The 19472-nt window shown below is 42.0% G+C and overlaps 1 protein-coding gene across 9 annotated transcripts in view; it reads left to right on the plus strand.

Moving 5' to 3' along the window:
* Ablim3 (actin binding LIM protein family member 3) overlaps positions 1–19472 on the plus strand; it is a 144487-nt gene that overhangs the window by 53389 nt on the left and 71626 nt on the right. For all 9 annotated transcript variants that reach the window (XM_048811776.1, XM_048811769.1, XM_048811771.1 and 6 more), the window contains one exon: positions 18479–18616. In XM_048811776.1, coding sequence (XP_048667733.1) covers positions 18479–18616 — 138 coding nt within the window. The remainder of the gene's footprint in view (positions 1–18478; positions 18617–19472) is intronic.

The raw sequence follows: 19472 nt of genomic DNA on the forward strand, positions 1-19472 counted from the left end.
TTCATCCATGGGTGTGTCCAAATGTCCCTTGAATTTATGGAGTGCCCTCCAGGGTATATAGATAAGAATAACATCCCTCCTCCTCAAGTAATTTACAATCTAATGGTGAAACAAAACAAGTGTAAAAGCAACTATATTGCGGGTTAACTGTGCTGTAGGTCAGTGGTTTTCCAGATGTGGTCCCCAGACCCACAGCATTAGCATCATCTAGGAACTTGTTAGAAATGCAAATTCTTAGCCCTAGCCTTAGATCTGCTGAGCCAGAAACCCTAAGGTTGGGGCCCAGCAGTCTGTGCTTGACAAGACATCCACAGATTATGATGCATGCTCATGTTTGAGAACTCTACTGAGTCCTAAGAAGCCTGTCACTGGGCTTTAAAGAAAGAAAGCTCATATGTGGAGGGGGAAGAAGGGAGAATCAGAGAATATTTCTAGAAGTGTGGTGCATACGAGATGGGGCTTGAGGAGTGGGCAGGCTTTTTATATTTATATGTAGATGATCATATTTACTACAATTGCCATCTGCATGTTTATGTATTTCTTTCTACAAAAGTAATTAACAGCCTGGACTCTAAGTCGGAAGATCTGCTAGCTGTCCCTTATTGCATTTTAACTGGCTTGCTGTGAATGGAGGCTTCCACCAACATATGCTCAGTTACAGAGCTGGTAATTATGGTTGGAGGCATTTTGTTGGAGGACTCGTTCCAAACATAGCTTGAACCGGAGGTGGGGATTCTACCTCTATATCCAAGACAAAATCAGTTCAAAGCATTCTTAAAGCTCACAGTGGGAAGAAACTCTCTTAGTCATTTAACCTAGCCAAATAACCTCTGAGCTGATCTTGAAAGATAGGCAGCATTAGGACACTCTGCATAGACACACACCTCTTCCCCAACCCACTGAATGATCCTGTGTCAAGAGTGGGAAAATTATGACCTGAGGGTCTGACCTACAACCTATCTTTGTAAATGAAGGACATGTCCATTCATTTATATGGCTATGGCTGCTTTAAAACTATAATATTCGGGCTTTTAACCCCCTAATGAAGGCTTTAAATTAGTAAGAACTCAGATTACAGGTGACCAAAGTTTAATTCAAACCAGAGTTAAAGAATTAATTGACTCCTGTACCTTTGAGGTCCAGGGAGGAGCTGCCCATAGTAGCTATTCTCTTAAGATACCCATGCTGGTTCCAAATGGATAGTCTTATGTGCAGAACCTTCTAGAGATGTCTACACCTCCTGCCTTGAGCTTTCTCCCTGGCCACTTGGTCTATTTAACTGCCATGACTTCCTTCCCACCCCGCATTTCATTCCACACAGACCACTCTGCTAAATGCTGATACTTCTTCTGGGGTGGTGGTGGCATCTGCAGTCATCATATGAGCACTAGACTTAGAGTCAGAAGTCCTGGATGCTAGTCCTGACTGCCTTACTAAATAGCAAAAATATGAGCCAAGATGACAGGACACTTTGAAAATCAAAAAATTCTCAACAAATAGAGGGGTGGCTTCCATTCTTTTAGAATCGAAGCATATTTAAGCTGGCACAGGACTAATATTCATGTTATCCTTGAGGCCTTAGTGAAAAAAATGATTCATAAATATGTTTTAGTTGGCTCACATAGTATTTTTTTGTTTGCTTAATACTTGAGCCAACATATAAAAACTCAGAGTTTTGCTTTAAAATCCAGATTTCTGGTTTCACAGAGACCTGTCCCCATATAGCAGAAATTCCCTTTGTCTTTTTCCAACCCATATCACTTGCTTGTACCCATCAAACCTGAACTGATGCTCCCTGACTAAATACAACTATGCATCTGATTCCAAAAGAGATGATTTCACTTCTCTCTGCACCTCATAATCATGCAACCTTAGCCACTCTTCCCTAGAAGGGCAGCTCATTTCATCATGGGGCAACTCTAACTTCTAGGAAGTTTTCTGGATGGTTCATCCTACTCAGCATCCCCAAATGGGTAAGTGACTCACCTCCAAGTCTCCCAGTGGGTCACAAGGTGAAAAGTCAGAGACTCAACATGATTGTGGTCTTTTACCCCATCTGATGGAGGTGTTCTATCCCACAGTCCTTCCCCAGCCACTAACCTAGTGTCCACTTTAGGGATGGCGATGCTCTTAAAAAGTCATTTGGCATCAAGTTTATTTTTTGCTGAATCTCTACTTTTACAAACATTGAACAAGAGTTGGCACACTGTTTCTGTAGAGAACCAGATGGTGAATATCTTAGGCTTTGCAGACCATATAGTTTCTGTTGTGACTATGAAACTCAAACCACAGAAGCAGCCATAGAAAATGCATTCATGAATGGGTGTGGTTGTGTTCCCATGAATTGATTTACAAAGGCAGGCAGTCGGCCAGAACTGATCCTGAGCCATGGTTGGCCCATTCATGCCATAGACTCATGAAATGGGCCAGGAAAAGAGAGATGTAGGTCTGTGTTGTGTGTCCCAATGTCATCTATATTTCAGGATTAGCCCAGATGAAATGTTTTCAAGGAATTCACCCTGATTACTTTGTGGGATTTTATCTCTATAGCATCAAGATTCCTATAGTACAACAGTTTTCAAAAATATTCTGGGTATCTCTGAGAGACCTCGAGACCCTGTGAGGGGACGAGAAGATCAACACCATTTGAATAATATTCCTAAGAAATTATTTTGCCTTTTTCACTCCCATTCTCTCATGAGTATACAGTTTTCCAGAGGCAATAGATAATGAGGTCATTACTCTGATGACATTGGTATCTGTGTTTGTATATTTTTGGTTTTTAAAAATTTCTCAAATACGATTTCTAATATGATAAATATTTATAGATGTAACCCACATAATAAAAGCTCTTTGGAGTTCACAGTAAAACTTGAAAGTATGGAAGAGTCCTGAGACCAAACATGTTCAGAACTGTTGGAACTGTAGGACTCTGGCTATTTCCCTTACCACAAAACACTTCTCACCTTATTGTATGGATTTTTCAGATACTCCCAAAAAGAATGTCATTCTTTTATAATAAGTTCTATGCTAATCATTGTATTTCATGGTTGCCCATGAATTCACACAATGCAAGTCTATTTATTTTACAAATGTTTATTGTAAATCATTGTGTACCATATATAATGCCTGGCATTGGGACAATGAGAGATGAGGTCAACAGACACCATCTCTGCCCTCATCAAGCTTAGAGTCTGATGGAGAAAGCAGAGATTGAGCAAATAATCACAACCAACTGTATCAGTACATACTGAAAAATGTCCCCAGGACTCTAAGAACAAATGGCAGTAGGGTTTGTACTGTTGAGGGAAGTCAATGAAGAATCTGTAAGTGGAGGGGATCCTTCTCAAGCTGGATCTCAATCTTAGCATTATTGATATCTTAGACCAGATAATTTCACATTGAGGAGAGAAGAAGCAACTGTTTCACATGTTGTAGGATATTCAGCAACATCTTTGTCCTCTACATACTAGATGCCAATAACATATATGTACATGCCCCAGTTGTGACAACCAAAAATGTCTTTGGGGATTATCAAATGGCCCCAGTTGGGCAGTTGTCCCTAGTTGAGAACTCGTTATCTAGAAAAGAAGTGACATAGAAAGGTTACTCTGGCAGTCTAGGTGACACAAGCTTATGACTGGGACAGGGCTGGGGGTGCTGGAGAGAGGAGGCTGACCTGGAGAGCTATGGAAAGGGTTCATCTATCTATACATGACTTAGTAATAAGTAGACTATGAGAGGACATAGGAAGGGGTCAAGGTGAATTTCATGGTTCATTATGTTGGGTTGACTTTGGTTTGCATAAATGACACTATCACACACTGGATTTGAACCTCAAGGTCCAGGGTTCAGAATCTATGATAAAGTGTGGGGAGACACCTTCAGCCACCTCTCTGCCAGCACAGTCACCTATGTTGTTCATCTCTGTCTGATGGGAGATGGCTCTAATAACAGACCCAAAACAGCTCTTCCTAAAAGAAATGACAATTTCAGAAAAGAAAAGCCATCTGCCAAGGCTGAGTGAATTAAATATGTGTTTAATCTAGCTGTATTAGGACATTATTTCAATGCCAGTTGACTTGTTTAAACATTGGCAGTCACATTGGAGAAAACATACTTTGTAATACTCAGAAGGAGATTGGCACGTACGTTATCTTATGACAATGTTTTTGATACAAATTAGTATTAAATATCAAGATTTCTGAAATTCTCATCTCGGGGCTGAATAATGTGTGAATCTTCCTTCTACTCACTAACCTAAGAATTCTCAACCTTGACTGAGAAAAAAAACTTCAGAGGAGCTTGTTAAAAATGTAACATCCTGGGTGGGGCCTGGGAATCTGTATTTTAGCAAAATACAGATGATAATCCCAGGTGATTCTGAAGCAGCTAGTTTAACTGTCCACTTTGAGAAATGCTTGTGCAGTGAAAAGCACCTTGAAGGAATTAATTGCAATTTCTTTCCACCACTGACTTCTGCCCTGTGACCCCTTCATTTCATCCCAGGTCTGTGTGGCCCATATGCTGATATCCAGAGCTGTTCCCACAAGCTTCCTCAGACTGCACTGGTTCAGTAGGGGGCTTGCAGCAATCAGTGACTGGCCCCAACTGAAACTGGCTTAGACAGTCCAGAGACATTTATTTTACATAGCAGGAAGCCCAGAGAAGGCTAAGGTAGATTAATTCAGATTCAACACCATCCAGCCCCCAGATTCCTCCCACCTGCAGTGGTTTCCTGCAGAGTTCATCAGCTGCAGTTCACACGTCACATATGGATGACAACATCCATCAAGGAAAACTTTCCCAGGGCCCAGTTCTTGCTCCAGGAGACCTCCACTTGAGTCTCCTTAACCAGGAATGTATGTCTGCCTAAATCAACTCTCTGGCAAAGGGAGGAGATTACAACGATCTGTTTTCACCAATCAAGTTTTCCTCCTCAAGTCTGGGAAAGGTTACAGCCTTTCCCGAAAGACATGTCTGCTCCAGGGAGGGTCCCTTAAGAAAGAAAGGCTCTGTAAGCAGCAGAGAGAAAGGCTGCTGGGAAGGCAGCAGCTGGATCTTCTTTCTCTCTTGTGCATTTTTTCCAGTCTTTCCTCCACTGGAGTCCAAGACACGGTGGACAGGGGCCAGGTCCACCTCATTTATCATTATGTGTTCAAGATAACTTATTGATCATGTTAGATACATGAAGCCCAAAATGAAGGGGCCTTGAAGTATTTGTTTCTTTTAAATTGATGGACGATTGTAATTTAGATGGAAAACTATGAGTATTGGGACATAACTCAATTAGTTGCAAGTGAAAAAAGTCCCAACTCAAATGAACTCCATCTCTTTAAGAAAAAAAAAAAAGGAATATGCCATATTGGAGTTTGTGTAATTGGGAAATTCAAAAGCACAATGGCTTCAGGCCCATAAGGATCCACATATGTGACTGAGGCTCTTGGGAACCCGTTCATTCTCACTTCTCCACCTGGCTCAATGTGAGGAGCAAGATGGCACCAGGAATCCCAGCCTATCTCCTCCTGGCTTAACAACCCAGATGGTTTCCCCAAGAGCTCTTCTAGGAGGAACCCCAGAAAAGATTAGGTCATGTGCCTAACAAGAAGAGTTTTGTAGCTCTCTACATTGGCCGGGTCTGGGCTACTTGCCCACCATGTACATGGACAGGGTCAGCCCCACCCAAACTCCCCAGAATGGCTTTCCTACAGGAAAGAGAGTTTCTATTGCCAGAAGAAGCAGAGAGCAGATGCTGAGCAGGCAAAACAACAGATGTCCACTATACTTATGGATCAAAAAAAAAATGTTTGCAGGGCATTATACATGGGTGAAACCATAACTGAGAACTGCTCATTGATACCCACAGAGATTAACATTTCCTCACATCCCCCAGAATGTACAGATTAAATTTGAAAATTTGTATGATACTTTTTTTCTAAAGATAAATAAGAAAATTTTGTCTGTTAATTTGGGAGGAGGATCTTGACATTCTTTTCTTATAAAAGATGTCTTAAAGTGTTCTGCATCTTCCTTCTATTATCTTTTGATTTTTTTTCTTCTTCTCTTCTTGATTACTTGTCTTGCCTTGACTTCTTACTCTTATATATCATGAACCATCAACCTACTAAAAAATATAAAAATGCCATCTCTCCATGCTACTTCCTCCAATTTTTCTTTCTATATCCTCCCCTTTCCAATAAGAAATTGTGTATAATCTATCACCCCATCATTTATAATCTAATCACTCCTTGTGATTTTTTTTTACTAGTTTCTACCTTAGATTGCAGCTACAAATATGAATTGTGTGTCTACTAGTACCAGGTACTGGATTGAACCTTAAAGATATAGTAAAATAATAATAATAATAATAATCTCCTCTACCTCAGCTTGAAATTTTCTTTGGGGTAGAAACATCTCTACAATGTTTAACTTCATTGTAGCAGCAGTGGCAATAGAATTACTATTATCATATCTCATCATTACTCTAGCAAGCTTTGGGTTACATTGTCTAGTATGACATTGTACTTGGTGCTTTATGCATATTGCTTGCTGATCCTTTCAAAAATCCTGAAGAATAAATACTATTAATCTCACTTCAAAGATGGAGAAACTAAGGCTCAGTGACATGAAACATCTTGCTCAAACTCATACAGCCTGGACTTGAACCCATTTCTGATAGGTTCTATAGCCTATTCTCTCTTCAGCTCCCAGAGCTGCTCCAGAAGTGCTGGGTAAAACATGGAAATTAGCTGCTGTTCTTTGGTGAAGGTGAAGGTTTGGGTCCACCTCTCTGCCTGTGAAATGCAAAGTGTGGACTTTGAGTTGTGATTCCTTTGGTGAGGAGAAAGCTACAAGGGCTACTCCTTACCCTAACTCCTCTGCGAATAGACAGATATCCTTGAGGTTTCATTAATTTGGCCCCATCCCATGCATGCCCAATCTCAAACACATCTCTCCCAAGAAACCTGGGCCTTAGTTTCTTCATTGGCAAAATCCTAAAGCTGAGTGTAGAAAAATATGCTATTTCTGAAGTCAGTACAATAGCCACTAGCCCATGTGACTGTTGAGCACTTGAAATTGGCTAGTGTGACTAGGAACTGAATTTTTTATAGTAATTAATTTTAAATAGCCATATGTGACTAGTGGATACCATATTGAATAGCATAAAGCTAGAATTGTCTTTGTCATTCTATGACCACTATATAGAGCCTAGATGGAAAACTATGAGTATTGGGACATAACTCAAAGAGCAGCATTTTTAAACTGCATTTTGCAACCCCTAAGCCAATACAGAAATCAATTATTTGATTGCAAAAAATTTGTTAATAAAATGGAACAAAGTAATGAAATAGAACAGAAAAATAAAACATCAGTATACATTATGCATGCTAAAAAATATTTTAATTGTGAAATTTTTGTTTCACATATTTGTGCATTATAAAATAAATTTTTTTTCCAGCATGTCATGGTCAAAAAAAGTTTAAAAACCACTGCCTATCACTGAGTAATGTCACTGAGACCTTGAGAGTGACATGCTAGTGTGACACTTCCTTATCTAGCCCGGGGCTCTACAAGACCTCATTTAAGGAGTATTCTGTTCTTCCAGATTCTACCAGCGTGTGGTGAGCATATGACTTCCCTCAGATAGTAATTTAAAGAGACTTTGTGATCATCTGTCTGTCTAGATGTAGAGACCCAAACTAGTGACCCCTAGGCAGAATCCAGCTCATACAAATAGGTTTCTTTGGGCCCTGTTTGTGCATGACTATAATCCCCAGGGGCCCAGTAGCTTCTTCCACTGTAGGTAGGTCAATCTCTTGAGCTTGGTCCCCTTGGTTGGTTGGATTTTGCCATTTGCATTACCTTTCTGGCCCCTGAAGGCATTGTATATTGGGCCTTGTGTTTAATACACATGGAATATTCTTATCTGAAAGGAAACTGTGCAATTACCAACTGTAGCCATTTTACTTTATAGATAAGAAAACAAGGGCCAGGGATGGGGAGTGGCCTTGCTGAGGCTCATACAAAGTTAACAGCTGAGAAGAAGCTGGTCTTCTCATAAGGAGAGGTTACAATAAGACAGGAAAAAAAGGAAGGGAGGGAGAGAAGGAAAGAGGGATGCAGAAATAAATGAACAGGAAAGATGAGGAAGAAGGGGAGGAAGGAGTTGGAAAGATCCTAAAGTCCTCCTCCCAGCCTGGGGAAGGGAAGGCCTGACAGACAGGTGGGATTTTGGTGGGGAGGGCCTCTCATAATTGCATAGTTATGTCCACTGATCCTCCAGTGCATGGATGACAGCAGAAGCCATCTGGAGTCATGCTGAACTTTAAGCATGGGTCAAGCAATTCAGATCCCAAAGAGGATCTGAGAATTGAGTGTGCTTGAAGAGGTAATTCCATGACTTGGACCTCTTCATGCCCTTCCCCCAAGCAAGTGTCCCTAATTTGAAATGATGACATTTTCCAATGTTTCCTGCTGGTCCTCGGGGGCCTCTATGTTGGGGACCCTGAGAGAGTTCTTCCCCTCACTGAGCCTCAGAGTTGCTGATGGGTGGGCATGTGGGTGAGATGGGACAGAAAGTTCCCCAGGGACTGCCTTGGGTGGGTTGGGGTGAAAAGTCGGTGGCCCTACCCCATTTCCATCACAGAGGCTATAGGACTGTGTGCCTGGGTTCTAGGCTGGGATCACAACTCCAATGCCTTCAAGCACCTGCAGTGCAGGAGAAAAGTCAGCCAGGGATAAGACTAAAGGATGAAGGTAGGAACCATGGTGATCAGCAGGAACTTGAAAACAAACACCAGGCCACCCAAATAAAGCATGTCTGGGAACCATATCCAATGCAAGCAACCCCTGGTCTAGAGAATTTCCCTGAGTGACCACCAGGTCAGTGTATGTTTGCATTCCATGCATGGTTTGCAACAGAATCAATATAACCTAGAGGCCATTTCATCATTTCATTTTTAAGATAAAGTGTTCATAGCTTTAAAAAAAAAAAAGTTCAGAAATTTCAAGACTAGAGATTTCTGTATTCCCTTCACTCTGATGCTGAGAACTTTGTGAGTCAAGGGGAGCCAGGCTGACAGTAGATACTCCTTGGATTTCCCTGCAGTATAGCAGAGCTTGATGGCCTGCCAGTGTCTCAGGAAGCAAACATTGTATAAGTATTAAAAACTCTGGCTCTGAGGCCAAGGACTTAGTCACTCACAGCACAAAGACAATTGCTGACTTCCTGAAGTTCCTCTATTTCCAACATGGTTTCCAGGGCCCCAGACGAAACCCAAATAGCATTTTTGAGATAAGTTATAGAGACACTGGAAATGTACTGCCCAGCTGGGGTGCAGAGCAACCCCATTCTCCCTTGTAGGAATGCACAGGCAGCTCCAAAGCCCAGGCAGCTCATCAGGGAGCAGATCTCTCTCCTCTCCCACAGGATACACTGGGCTAGAGATCCTGCTGGGAACACCCCCTAGAAGAGGAAAGAGAGGAGAGAAAGCTGAGTATCTCCCAGACCTGCTCATACCCATCTAAACCCCAGTTCTGACCTTTATTTGTTGGGTAACTTCAAATTAATTACTCTCTCTCTGTGCCTCAGATTCCTCATATAAAATGGAGGTTTCATGGCGTCTACGATGATAGAGTCGTGAGAATTAAATAAGCTGACCCCTATGGAGCACTTAGCACAGTGCCCACCACACAGCAATTACTCCTCTACTGTTAGCCATTTTTTAACTACTTCTCCAGACTCCTCAGTGTCACTGACTGGGGGTTTGTAGAGGTAGTGATGGATAGTCAGAGTGACAAGAGGATTGGAGTTGATCGATAGGAACCCACTTCAAAGTAGAGAAAGATCAAGGTTGGCAGACACCTAGGGATTTTTCCCTTTCTCTGTCAAGCCTTCTTGTCCAGTCCTCAGCCATTCTTATACAGCTCTGTGTATGATTTTCTTTTCAGTTGTAGTTGGACACCATACCTTTATTTTGTTTATTTATTTTTATGTGGTACTGAGGATGGAACTCAGTGCCTCACATGTGCTTGGCAAGTGCTCTACCACTGAGCCAAAATCCCAGCTCATATTCTTAAAACTCATGACCGAAAGTAGTCAGACGATATTTCTGAAATATGAACTGGCCTTTCCTTTGCCCACTCCTCTTGCTCCTTCCCTTTATTCAATGAGCAAGGCCTGCAAGGCCTCAGGCTAGGATGGGCAGCAGAAAGCAGGGACCAAGAATAGCTTCCTGGCTTTTGAATTTCAAAAAGCCTGTGCCCTCAGAAGAATAGGAAGCCTTCTCTACAGGGCCAGATGTCCTGGACAAAGCTGAGCAGGGAAGACAGAAAGGGCTCCCATATCCCCGGCTACCAAGATCCTTTCCCTGGCCCAGGGGTAGGGAGGAGGATCTCAGGAAAATAAAGGAGAACACAGATGCATTTGAGTCCTGAGAACGAGGCGCTGTGCTGGCCCTTTGGGTTGAGCCCATGGATAGCAACATAGTCAACAGAGAGGAAGGGATGGGCGGGCTGACTCAAACATAGTTTCCACTTATCTTGAAATAGATATAGATATAATTCACCCAAGCTGAACTTTAAGAAATAGAGAGCTCCTCGTGTTCTGGACGGCACATCTACCTCCTTGCTGGTGAGGCCCCTGCTATGGGGCTGCTTGGTGTCACCCAGATCCTCTGGCTGTAGCTGTCCCAGGGTGGGGGCTGTCAAACACAAGTGTCTGTCCAGCCAAGAGCTTACCATTCTGACACATGTACTGGCAACACCCCTGGAAGAAGGCAGCTCGTTGGCTACAGGCCATGACCTTGGAACAAGCTGATGAGCCCAGCAGGAAGGCTGCAGAGGAGGACTCGCTATTCCTGCAGAGGTTTTACAATATCCTTTTGCGTGTCAGACTGTATTCCTGACCTGTTGGCATGGGAATCTATGCCCAGGCCAGGGTGACCTGTGAAGGGATCCTGGGCTTCCCTGAGGACTCTGCCCTACTGCAGCTGCTGACACCTGAAGAGCTTACCTCTCAAAGAGCAGCAGGCACACCTGTAGGGCCCGGCCTGTCTATGCCACACAGTCTGCTTAAGGCTGCCTGGGAGCAGCAATCACAGCATCTTCTCCTCCCACCAAGGATACTGATTGTTCTTCCCTGCTTCCTGCTCTGTACTCTCCTAACCTCCAATATTTTTTTTAATTTTTTTAAAGTAATTTTGAACCAGCTGAGTAATGGGTGATTACTGTTAGGGTAAAGTTAAAAACCCCTTTAGGTCTCCTTCCCCAACTCCAACTCCTAGAGGCAACCAGTGCTGACACTTCTGTGCTTCAGGCAGTCAAACTCAGTGATTAGAGCTCAGGTTTTAGAGTCAGACTGCCCAGGTTCAGGTTCTGTCTCTGCCAATCACTAACTGCATGACCTTGGACAAGTGGCATTAGCTGTCCGGGCCCTGGTTGCTCATCCATCAAATAAGGAGAGCAGTGTCTCTGCTCTCATTACAAGAACTCAGGGAGGTGACATGTGTAGGTTGCTGAGTGTTCTTGCCGACACAGAGGAACCCCTCTAACTATGACCTATCAACCTTCCAGAGCTGCAGCTATCCATCCATCCCCCACTTCTTCCTGCACAACTTCAACTCTAGGCCCTCTCCTGTGCTTCTGCATCTTGGAACACCAACCTCCAGTGCACTCACTCCAATACTAGGATTGGAGTATTGACCTCCAAATGTAGGATAATTTGGCCTTTCTGAATTCTCTGCCCACCTTTCCCTGCCTGGCCCTGGGTTTGGTGACAGCCCAGTCCCAGTCCATCCTCCCAGTTTCCCGCCTTCATCATGTCATCCTGGGACACCCTTGTGCACCGAAGCCAGCCTAAGCTGCTGTGCAAGCTGGGTGAACTTCCCAGGTCCCTCCTGGCCTAAGATTCTGATTCTAGGTATTCTCTCAATGAACATAGATGTAATGACTTGTGAGATGACACACGTGTGGCCCTCAGAGCTTCCCAAAAGCAGAAAATCATTCACTTACTCTAAGCTCATGCAACAAACAACAAACACACCCCCCCTCCGAAACAGCAGATGTGCCCAAAATACACCAACCCAGGATAACATAGATCATAGCCTCTCATTCCCACAGCAGGAAACACCCAATTCACACATTTCTCTGCAGGATATATCAAGAGCATGTCAGCCACCCACTCTGCAGCCCACAGAAACCCATAAACAGAGCTCCAGGAGAAATAAAAGGTTGCTTAAGGTGGCGAATGGTCTGCAGCCAACAGCTTTTATCTTGACAGTCAGCAGGAAGAGAAAACCAGGAAACAGATCTTTGCTGGACTTGTCCAAAGATGGATTGGAGAAATGTTCAAGCCAAGCTCAGGCCAGCTGGTAGGGGTGATTGAGGCAGAATTCCTGCATTGCGTTTGAGGTAAGGATACTTAGCTTCAGAGATCCTTTGCCATTAATGATTGCTCATTGTGCCCAATTTTATGCAAGCAATGCACCAAGCACTTTTATATGATATAAGTAATTTAATACTCAAAATGACTTGAGTTATTCCCACTCTAGAGATAGAGAAATTGAGGACCCAGAATATTGTAACTTGCTCCATCATATGGCCAGCGAGCAACAGGGCTACCATTCAGCCTCAGCCCACCTGACTCTAGCATCCATATGACGTTGCTGTCCCACTTGCTTCTCACCCCTTATAGTGCAGGGATCCCATAACTCAGTGGTCTCAGTATAGAGATAGTGTGGTGCCACCAATCCTGATTCAACTCTGAATTCATACCCAATGCCCTGTCATGAACTACCAGACCTCCTATACAGACCACCTTAACATTTCAGGCAGCTGATTTCTACCTGAGAAATGCCTGCACCCACACTTGAGTCTCCTGAGTACTTAGGGAATCACTGTGAACACACTTGGGGTACTTTGGGCTTTAATGAAGATGTGTGAAGCCACAGTGTGACAGACGCTGCACCCTGGCCCCAAAGGTATACATTTCCCTGGCTGTGGGCTGCTGCCAGCTCATTGCTGAATTGGTGGCTCCTTTGCTTGATGTTTCACCTTTCAACCAGAGCTCCTCTGTTGTTATTACACTTCCAGCCAATTATTCACAGTTGTGATGTGTCTCCAAGTCAGTTTTGTCACTTTTTAAATTATGCACCAGCATAGCATAGGTACTCCTTCCTTTTAAAGACTATTTTAAAGACACTCTATTAAAATGTGAGAACATTTTTATCTACAAGGTCAAGTGACCCTCAATGGAGGAAAGAAGAAATGTACAGGCAGCCCCTGGGTAAAAAGGACATGCCTTAGGTTATAGTGCTTCCAAGAGGAATCGTGCATGATCTGCTTTTAAAAGAGACTAATATATCTGATAGCTTAAGACACTGTCTGGTTTAAAAATGGGTCCAGTTAAAATGGAGAAGAGAGAACACAGAGGGAGAAAAATAAACAGAGGCAGAACCACTTGTTAATTGGAGGAAACCTTATAAATCATTTTGGTCCCAAGGAGAAATTGAGTTAAATGATTTGCCCAAGACCAGAAAACTAAGTAAGAGCAGAGAGGAAGTTGAAACTCAGGTTAGTGTCAGTACTCTCTGTCGAGGAGAAACACACAGAGGTGAAGACAGAGAGGGGAGGAAGGGCAGGCACAGGTAGCAGATCACAGCCCCCTTTGCGGGAGCTCAGTCTCACCTGCCTTGCCAATGTGAAATGATCCAACATAAATAGTCTTCAGGTGATCTCTATAACATTTAGAGAAAACTTTACTTATAAATTTAAGTGTGGAACTGAGGCACATTTTCTTATAAAACTCTTGAAGATTCAGTATGCATATAAAAGAGGATTTACTCTTTCCGATCTTTAATTTTTAATCTCGAAGGCGTTGACCAGTGGATTGTCTGTCTTAAAAAATTCTACTGACAGCATTGCCAACTGATTTTTTTCACTTTTGTTCTTGGAAAAATTAAGATTGTTTAATCATTCAGTGCCCGAAAAATTGTGATTTTTTTTTTTAATCAGTACTTATTACACTGCTCAGAATCTTTTGTTTCTACATCAAATTCAGGATGGGTGAATGTGTATGTAATTGATTCCAATTGCAAATCATTTTTTAATTACAACTTTAGAATTCTTCAGGGATAAAAATGAATAATTTAAGTCAGAGGTGGTATTAGTGACTTAATTTGTACTTGCTATTTATATATGACTAGGATTCCATCAGGTTTAACTTATCCTCTGCCTGTTATACTATTTTTTAAACTATGTGGCTGCATTGTTCAGTATGGTAGCCACTAGTCACATGTGACTATTTAATTGTGAATTTAAGTAAAATTTAAGTTAAATGAAAAATCCAGTTTCTCAGTCACACTAGTCACATTTCAAGTGCCCAATAGTTATATATAGCTAGTTCACTTTTGTGCTAGACACTGTAGATATAGAAGATTTCCATCGTTTCAGAAAGTTCAATTGGAGAGTACATCTTAAAGGCTGGTAATAGGAGTGTCTTTCCTGGGTCCCCTGTGCTGGCCAAGTAATTCTAAAAGAAGCCAGAGATTCTCTGCATGCATTTCAGGAACATCTCACATAATCTTTATGTCTCCATACAAAATACCAAAATATATATACAAAAATATGTATACCAAAATACCACAGACAGTCCCACAAATGAACAGAGTTAATGTCCTGTGAGGCTGATGGCTATTCTTAAATGGTGCTCTCAAGCCTAAAATTTCTAATGTATGAAGTAGTTTGAAAAATTTCATGTTGTTTTAGTCAGCTTTTTCACTGCTGTAACTAAAAGACTCGACCAGAACAACTGTAGAGGAGAAAAAGTTTATTTGAGGGTTCACAATTTCAGAGGTCTTAGTCTATAGAAGCCCAGCTCCATTCCTCAGGGAAAAGAGGCAGAAGAGTGTGGTGGAGGGAAGCAGCTCACATGATGATCAGAAAGGAGAGAGAGAGAGAGAGAGAGAGAGAGACTCCATGCTCCAGATACAAAATATATACCCCAATGGTCCCAAAGGAACACCCCTCAGTGCCCACCTCCTCCAGCCACATCCTACCTGCCTTTAGTTACTACTCAGTTAATCGCCATCAGGGTATTAATTCACTGATGGGGTTAAGACTCTAAACCCAATCATTTCTTCTCTAAACTTTCTTGTGTTGTCTCACCCATGAGCTTTTGGAGGACACTTCACATCTAAACCGTAACACATATATAAATCAATTTTTTCAAAAAAAGACATTTTCCTGAACAACTAATAATAAACATTTTTTAAAAAGACATTTTTCCCATAATATGAAAGTTATAAATCACGTGACTGAACTCTTAATTTTAATACTTACTGGGATAAACATTGGTGGAAATAATAACCAGCAGAAAATCAATCAAATTTCAGCATTTAGGGGACATGCTCAGTGGAGTGCTTGCCTAACAAGGTCTTGGACTCAATCCTTGGTACTACAGCAACAACAAATACACACATATCTCAGCATTTTTTTTTTTTTTTTAGTTTTCGGCGGACACAACATCTTTGGTTGTATGTGGTGCTGAGGATCGAACCCGGGCCGCACGCATGCCAGGCGAGCACGCTACCGCTTGAGCCACATCCCCAGCCCCATATCTCAGCATTTCAAGGAAGCCACAAATTGATGGAAAGAAACACTTCCCCCAACATACCTACACAAACACAGAATAAGGTTGGATTAAGCTCCTGATCTAATTAGCCAAGAATATAAAATCTTATTGGAAACGAGGTGGCTTCCAGGACAGAAGCAGATGTGGCCGATCTCAGCCTAGCTTCCCTGACCCCCACACTTCCTATTGCTACTATCTGGAGACAGAGAGGTCTTGCCACATGTGGATGAAAGAGGGAAATGGATGAAATCAGTTATGGACACCATAGACCTCTTTGAAAATATGAATATAACTATAGAAGAACACACGTAATATCAAGTTTATTTAGAAAGAAGTATCAGATCCCAGATGGATGAGATGGGATAGTTTAGGTTGTGCTGCAGTAACAAAAAGTTTTGGAGGCTATGAAAACAAAGACTTGTTATTTCTCATGATAGATGTTTATCGTGGGTTGGTGTGGAGTTCTATTCCATGACTCCTCTATCAGGGATCCAAGCTGATGCCTACTGGACGTCAACTGAGACATCTGTCTCTTGTTGGTGGGTTAGGGAAAGGGTAATATGGCAGATCATATCTGGCTCCAAAGGTTTCCAACCAAAAGGGACACACACAATTTCCATTCACATTTCATTATTCAGCAAGTTTCCACATGCAATTCTTCATGTGTCAGGAGGAAAACATTTAAATTTTAGTTAACAAAATGACTACTACACTGTCAAGAAAGGGGTTCTAATTAATCCTAAATTAATTAATGTTTCTGAGTGTGAATTGAGGAACCTTCTCCCTGGGCCACTAGGAGATGCCTATAGGAGAGATTTGGTTCCTCACTGGCAAAATTATCTCTACAACTTATTCATAGTGAAGTTGGACCAGACAGCTTATAATATCTCTTCCAACTCTGGGATTCTGTGATCTAGGCAGGTAACTCTAATTCTTCTATGCCAGATAAACAGATTTAAGATGGTCAAGCTGAGCATCTATTTCAGGGAAAGGAGATGTCTAAGGGTAACTACGAGCAGGTTAACAAGAGACTTAGTATTTCAGTGGAGCTTCTCAGCATCATCAAATGCTGTCCACAGCAGTCTAGTTCCCAGTGGCTTCAGCCCTGTTCACAATTACTACCAACCCTTTTTTCTCAGTTGCACACACTGAACATTTTCTTAAAATTGTGGAAAGTACTGTTCAAAGGCAGCTTTAAAATGAACCCCTTCAACAGCCCCTTTCCAGCCAGGATGCCTCCCTTCAGGCCTTCTGTCTAGAAACTCATTGACCAACCACCTTCATTTTATACATGTGAAAACTGAGGCCCAGAGATGGGCTGTAACTTGATTAACTCAAAGGCCAGATGGAGCCAGGGCCATCACCATTTCTTTAGACTCAAGAGTGATTTTTCAGGACCCAAATTCCCCTTGACAAGTTTGGAACATAATTTTGATCCAGAGGTCACCCAAGAAATTGAGTTTCTGGATGATTGACTTTGAAATACAACTATCCATAACTTAATCATGGGGATAGGTTCTGAGAAATACGTTTTAGATGATTTTGTGATTGCACAAACCTCATAGCATATACCTTCACAAATCAGGATGATGTAGGCCAATCACTTGGCCTGGCCTCTTGATACAATCAAGAAACATGATAAACACAAGATGTATTATACTGTTACTAGCATACTGTTTTATAGTAAAGTTTTTTCTTTTTAAGTATAAGGATCTCACTCTAAAATAATAATAATAAGGATAGAATAATATGGCACAACTATCCCACTCTTTTTGGTATTGATCGTAGAGAATTAAAGTCGTCATGCCATAGTGATATGTGCACACCCATGTTTACAGCAACACGATTCACAATAGCCAAATTATGGAACTAACATTTGTGTCCATCAACACATGAATGAATAAAGAAAATGTGGTATAAATATACAATGGAGTTTTATTCAGCCGTAAAAAAGAACAAAATTATTTTCAGGAAAATGGATGGAACTTGAAAGCATTGTCTTAAGTGAAATAAGCCAGACTCAGAAAGTCAAGGGTCATATATTTTCTCTTATATGTGGAAGCTAAAGGGGAAAAAAAGAGGTGTCTCATGAAAATAGAAAGAAAACTAGTAGAATAGAAATGGAATTAGGGAAAGAGAGGAGGGGAGGGAAAAAGGAAGTACTAGGGTATGAAATTAACCAAATTGTGTTATATGCATGTACAAATATGTAACAATGAAACCTCTTATTATGTACAACTATAATGCAGCAATAAAAAGTATAGTGATAGCAAATACATAAACCAGTAACACATTCATATGTTATCATTGTCAAGTAATAGGTACTGTATGTAATTCTATTGGGCTATACTTTTGTAGGACTAGCAATGCAACAGGTTTGTTACACCAACATCACCACAAATACATGACTAACGTATTGCACTAGGATATTACGACAGCTACAACACCATCAGGCAGTAGGAAATTTTCAGTTCCATTCTGATGTCCTGAAACCAGCATCATCTATCTGACATTGACTGGAACATTGTTATGCAGCACATGACTCTACTCTAGTTCCCCTTTTTTTATTTGTTTATTTTCTGTTCCAGAATTTGGCTTCCTTTACTGCAAGGAAAAGTTATGCTCACTCCTAAGTCTTTGCCTGCTTACGGAGGTTTATGGACTCACATCCTAGTGCAACTCAGTGCTGTTGAGCTTGGCACACTCGTCAGGATGATGGATTTGGGGTGGAGGACATCTAGTCATGTCTACCCTTTCTGCTTTTTCTTCCAGTTAAATTATGATAATGTCTCATGGAAGTTTCGTGTTTCTATTTTTGAAGAATTAACCTCTCGTTTCTTCCCACAGTTCCTTATCAGCAGAATCCTTACAATCCCCGGGGCGGCTCCAATGTCATCCAGTGCTACCGATGCGGAGACACCTGCAAAGGAGAAGTTGTTCGGGTCCACAACAACCACTTCCACATCCGATGCTTCACCTGTCAAGGTAGGAGGCCCCACTTCCCATCTCCCTGCTCAGACTCCTGGTCATGCTCTCTGCCAGAACGTGCCCCAGGGACAGAAAGAACAAATGCAGGCAGTTGGGATCTATAAAGGCCTGAAGAGACTTTCTCTCAGCCTGTTCTCATGAGAATCCTCCCTCAGGCAGTGTGGAGTGAAGCAGGTAAGAGTGAGGGCAGTGCTGGGTGGAGAACCAGGCAACCTGGTGACCTTGGAGGGATGGTGTCCACCCAGGAGAAAGGCCATCCTGCAAGCTTAACTTAACACACCTGAAAAGGTGCCTGGCTTGTGCCTGCCTGTAAGTCAGCTTGAGAGCAAATGATAGTGCAAGCTATCTTGGCTAAAATCAGTCTGGATCTGATGAGCACCTGTTATGTGACAACATGACCGTCCTTAAAGAGTCAGTTTAACAAGGGAGAAGATTCATCTTGACTTTAGTCAGGTTTGTAATTTGGAAGCAGGAGGATGCTGAGTTAGCTCTAATTGGCACAGCTGATCCATGGCTAATTATAGAACCCTAGACTCAGCCTCCTTAAGAGTTCCTAAAGAAGGGTAATGGAAGCAGAAAAGGGAAAGGGGCTCAGCTGAAAGAAGAAGAGGAGTCCTCTGACCCAAGAGGCAATATGCCCTTTTGCAATGTCCCTAATAAATGTCTCTCCTGCCTGCGCTTCCTGTTCTCCATATCCAGGCCTCCCTGCACACAGACCAGCCATTCTTATCGTGGATTATTTTGGGTTTAGAAAATGTTTGGTTTTAATTCTTGCGCCACAGGAGTCTTATTAATAAGGAAGTTGGGGCCCAATCCCACATGATGGAGATTATGGCCTACTTTTTCTTCTATT

The sequence above is a fragment of the Marmota marmota genome, unplaced genomic scaffold (assembly GCF_001458135.2).
Source record: "Marmota marmota marmota unplaced genomic scaffold, marMar, whole genome shotgun sequence".
Lineage (NCBI taxonomy): Eukaryota > Metazoa > Chordata > Mammalia > Rodentia > Sciuridae > Marmota > Marmota marmota.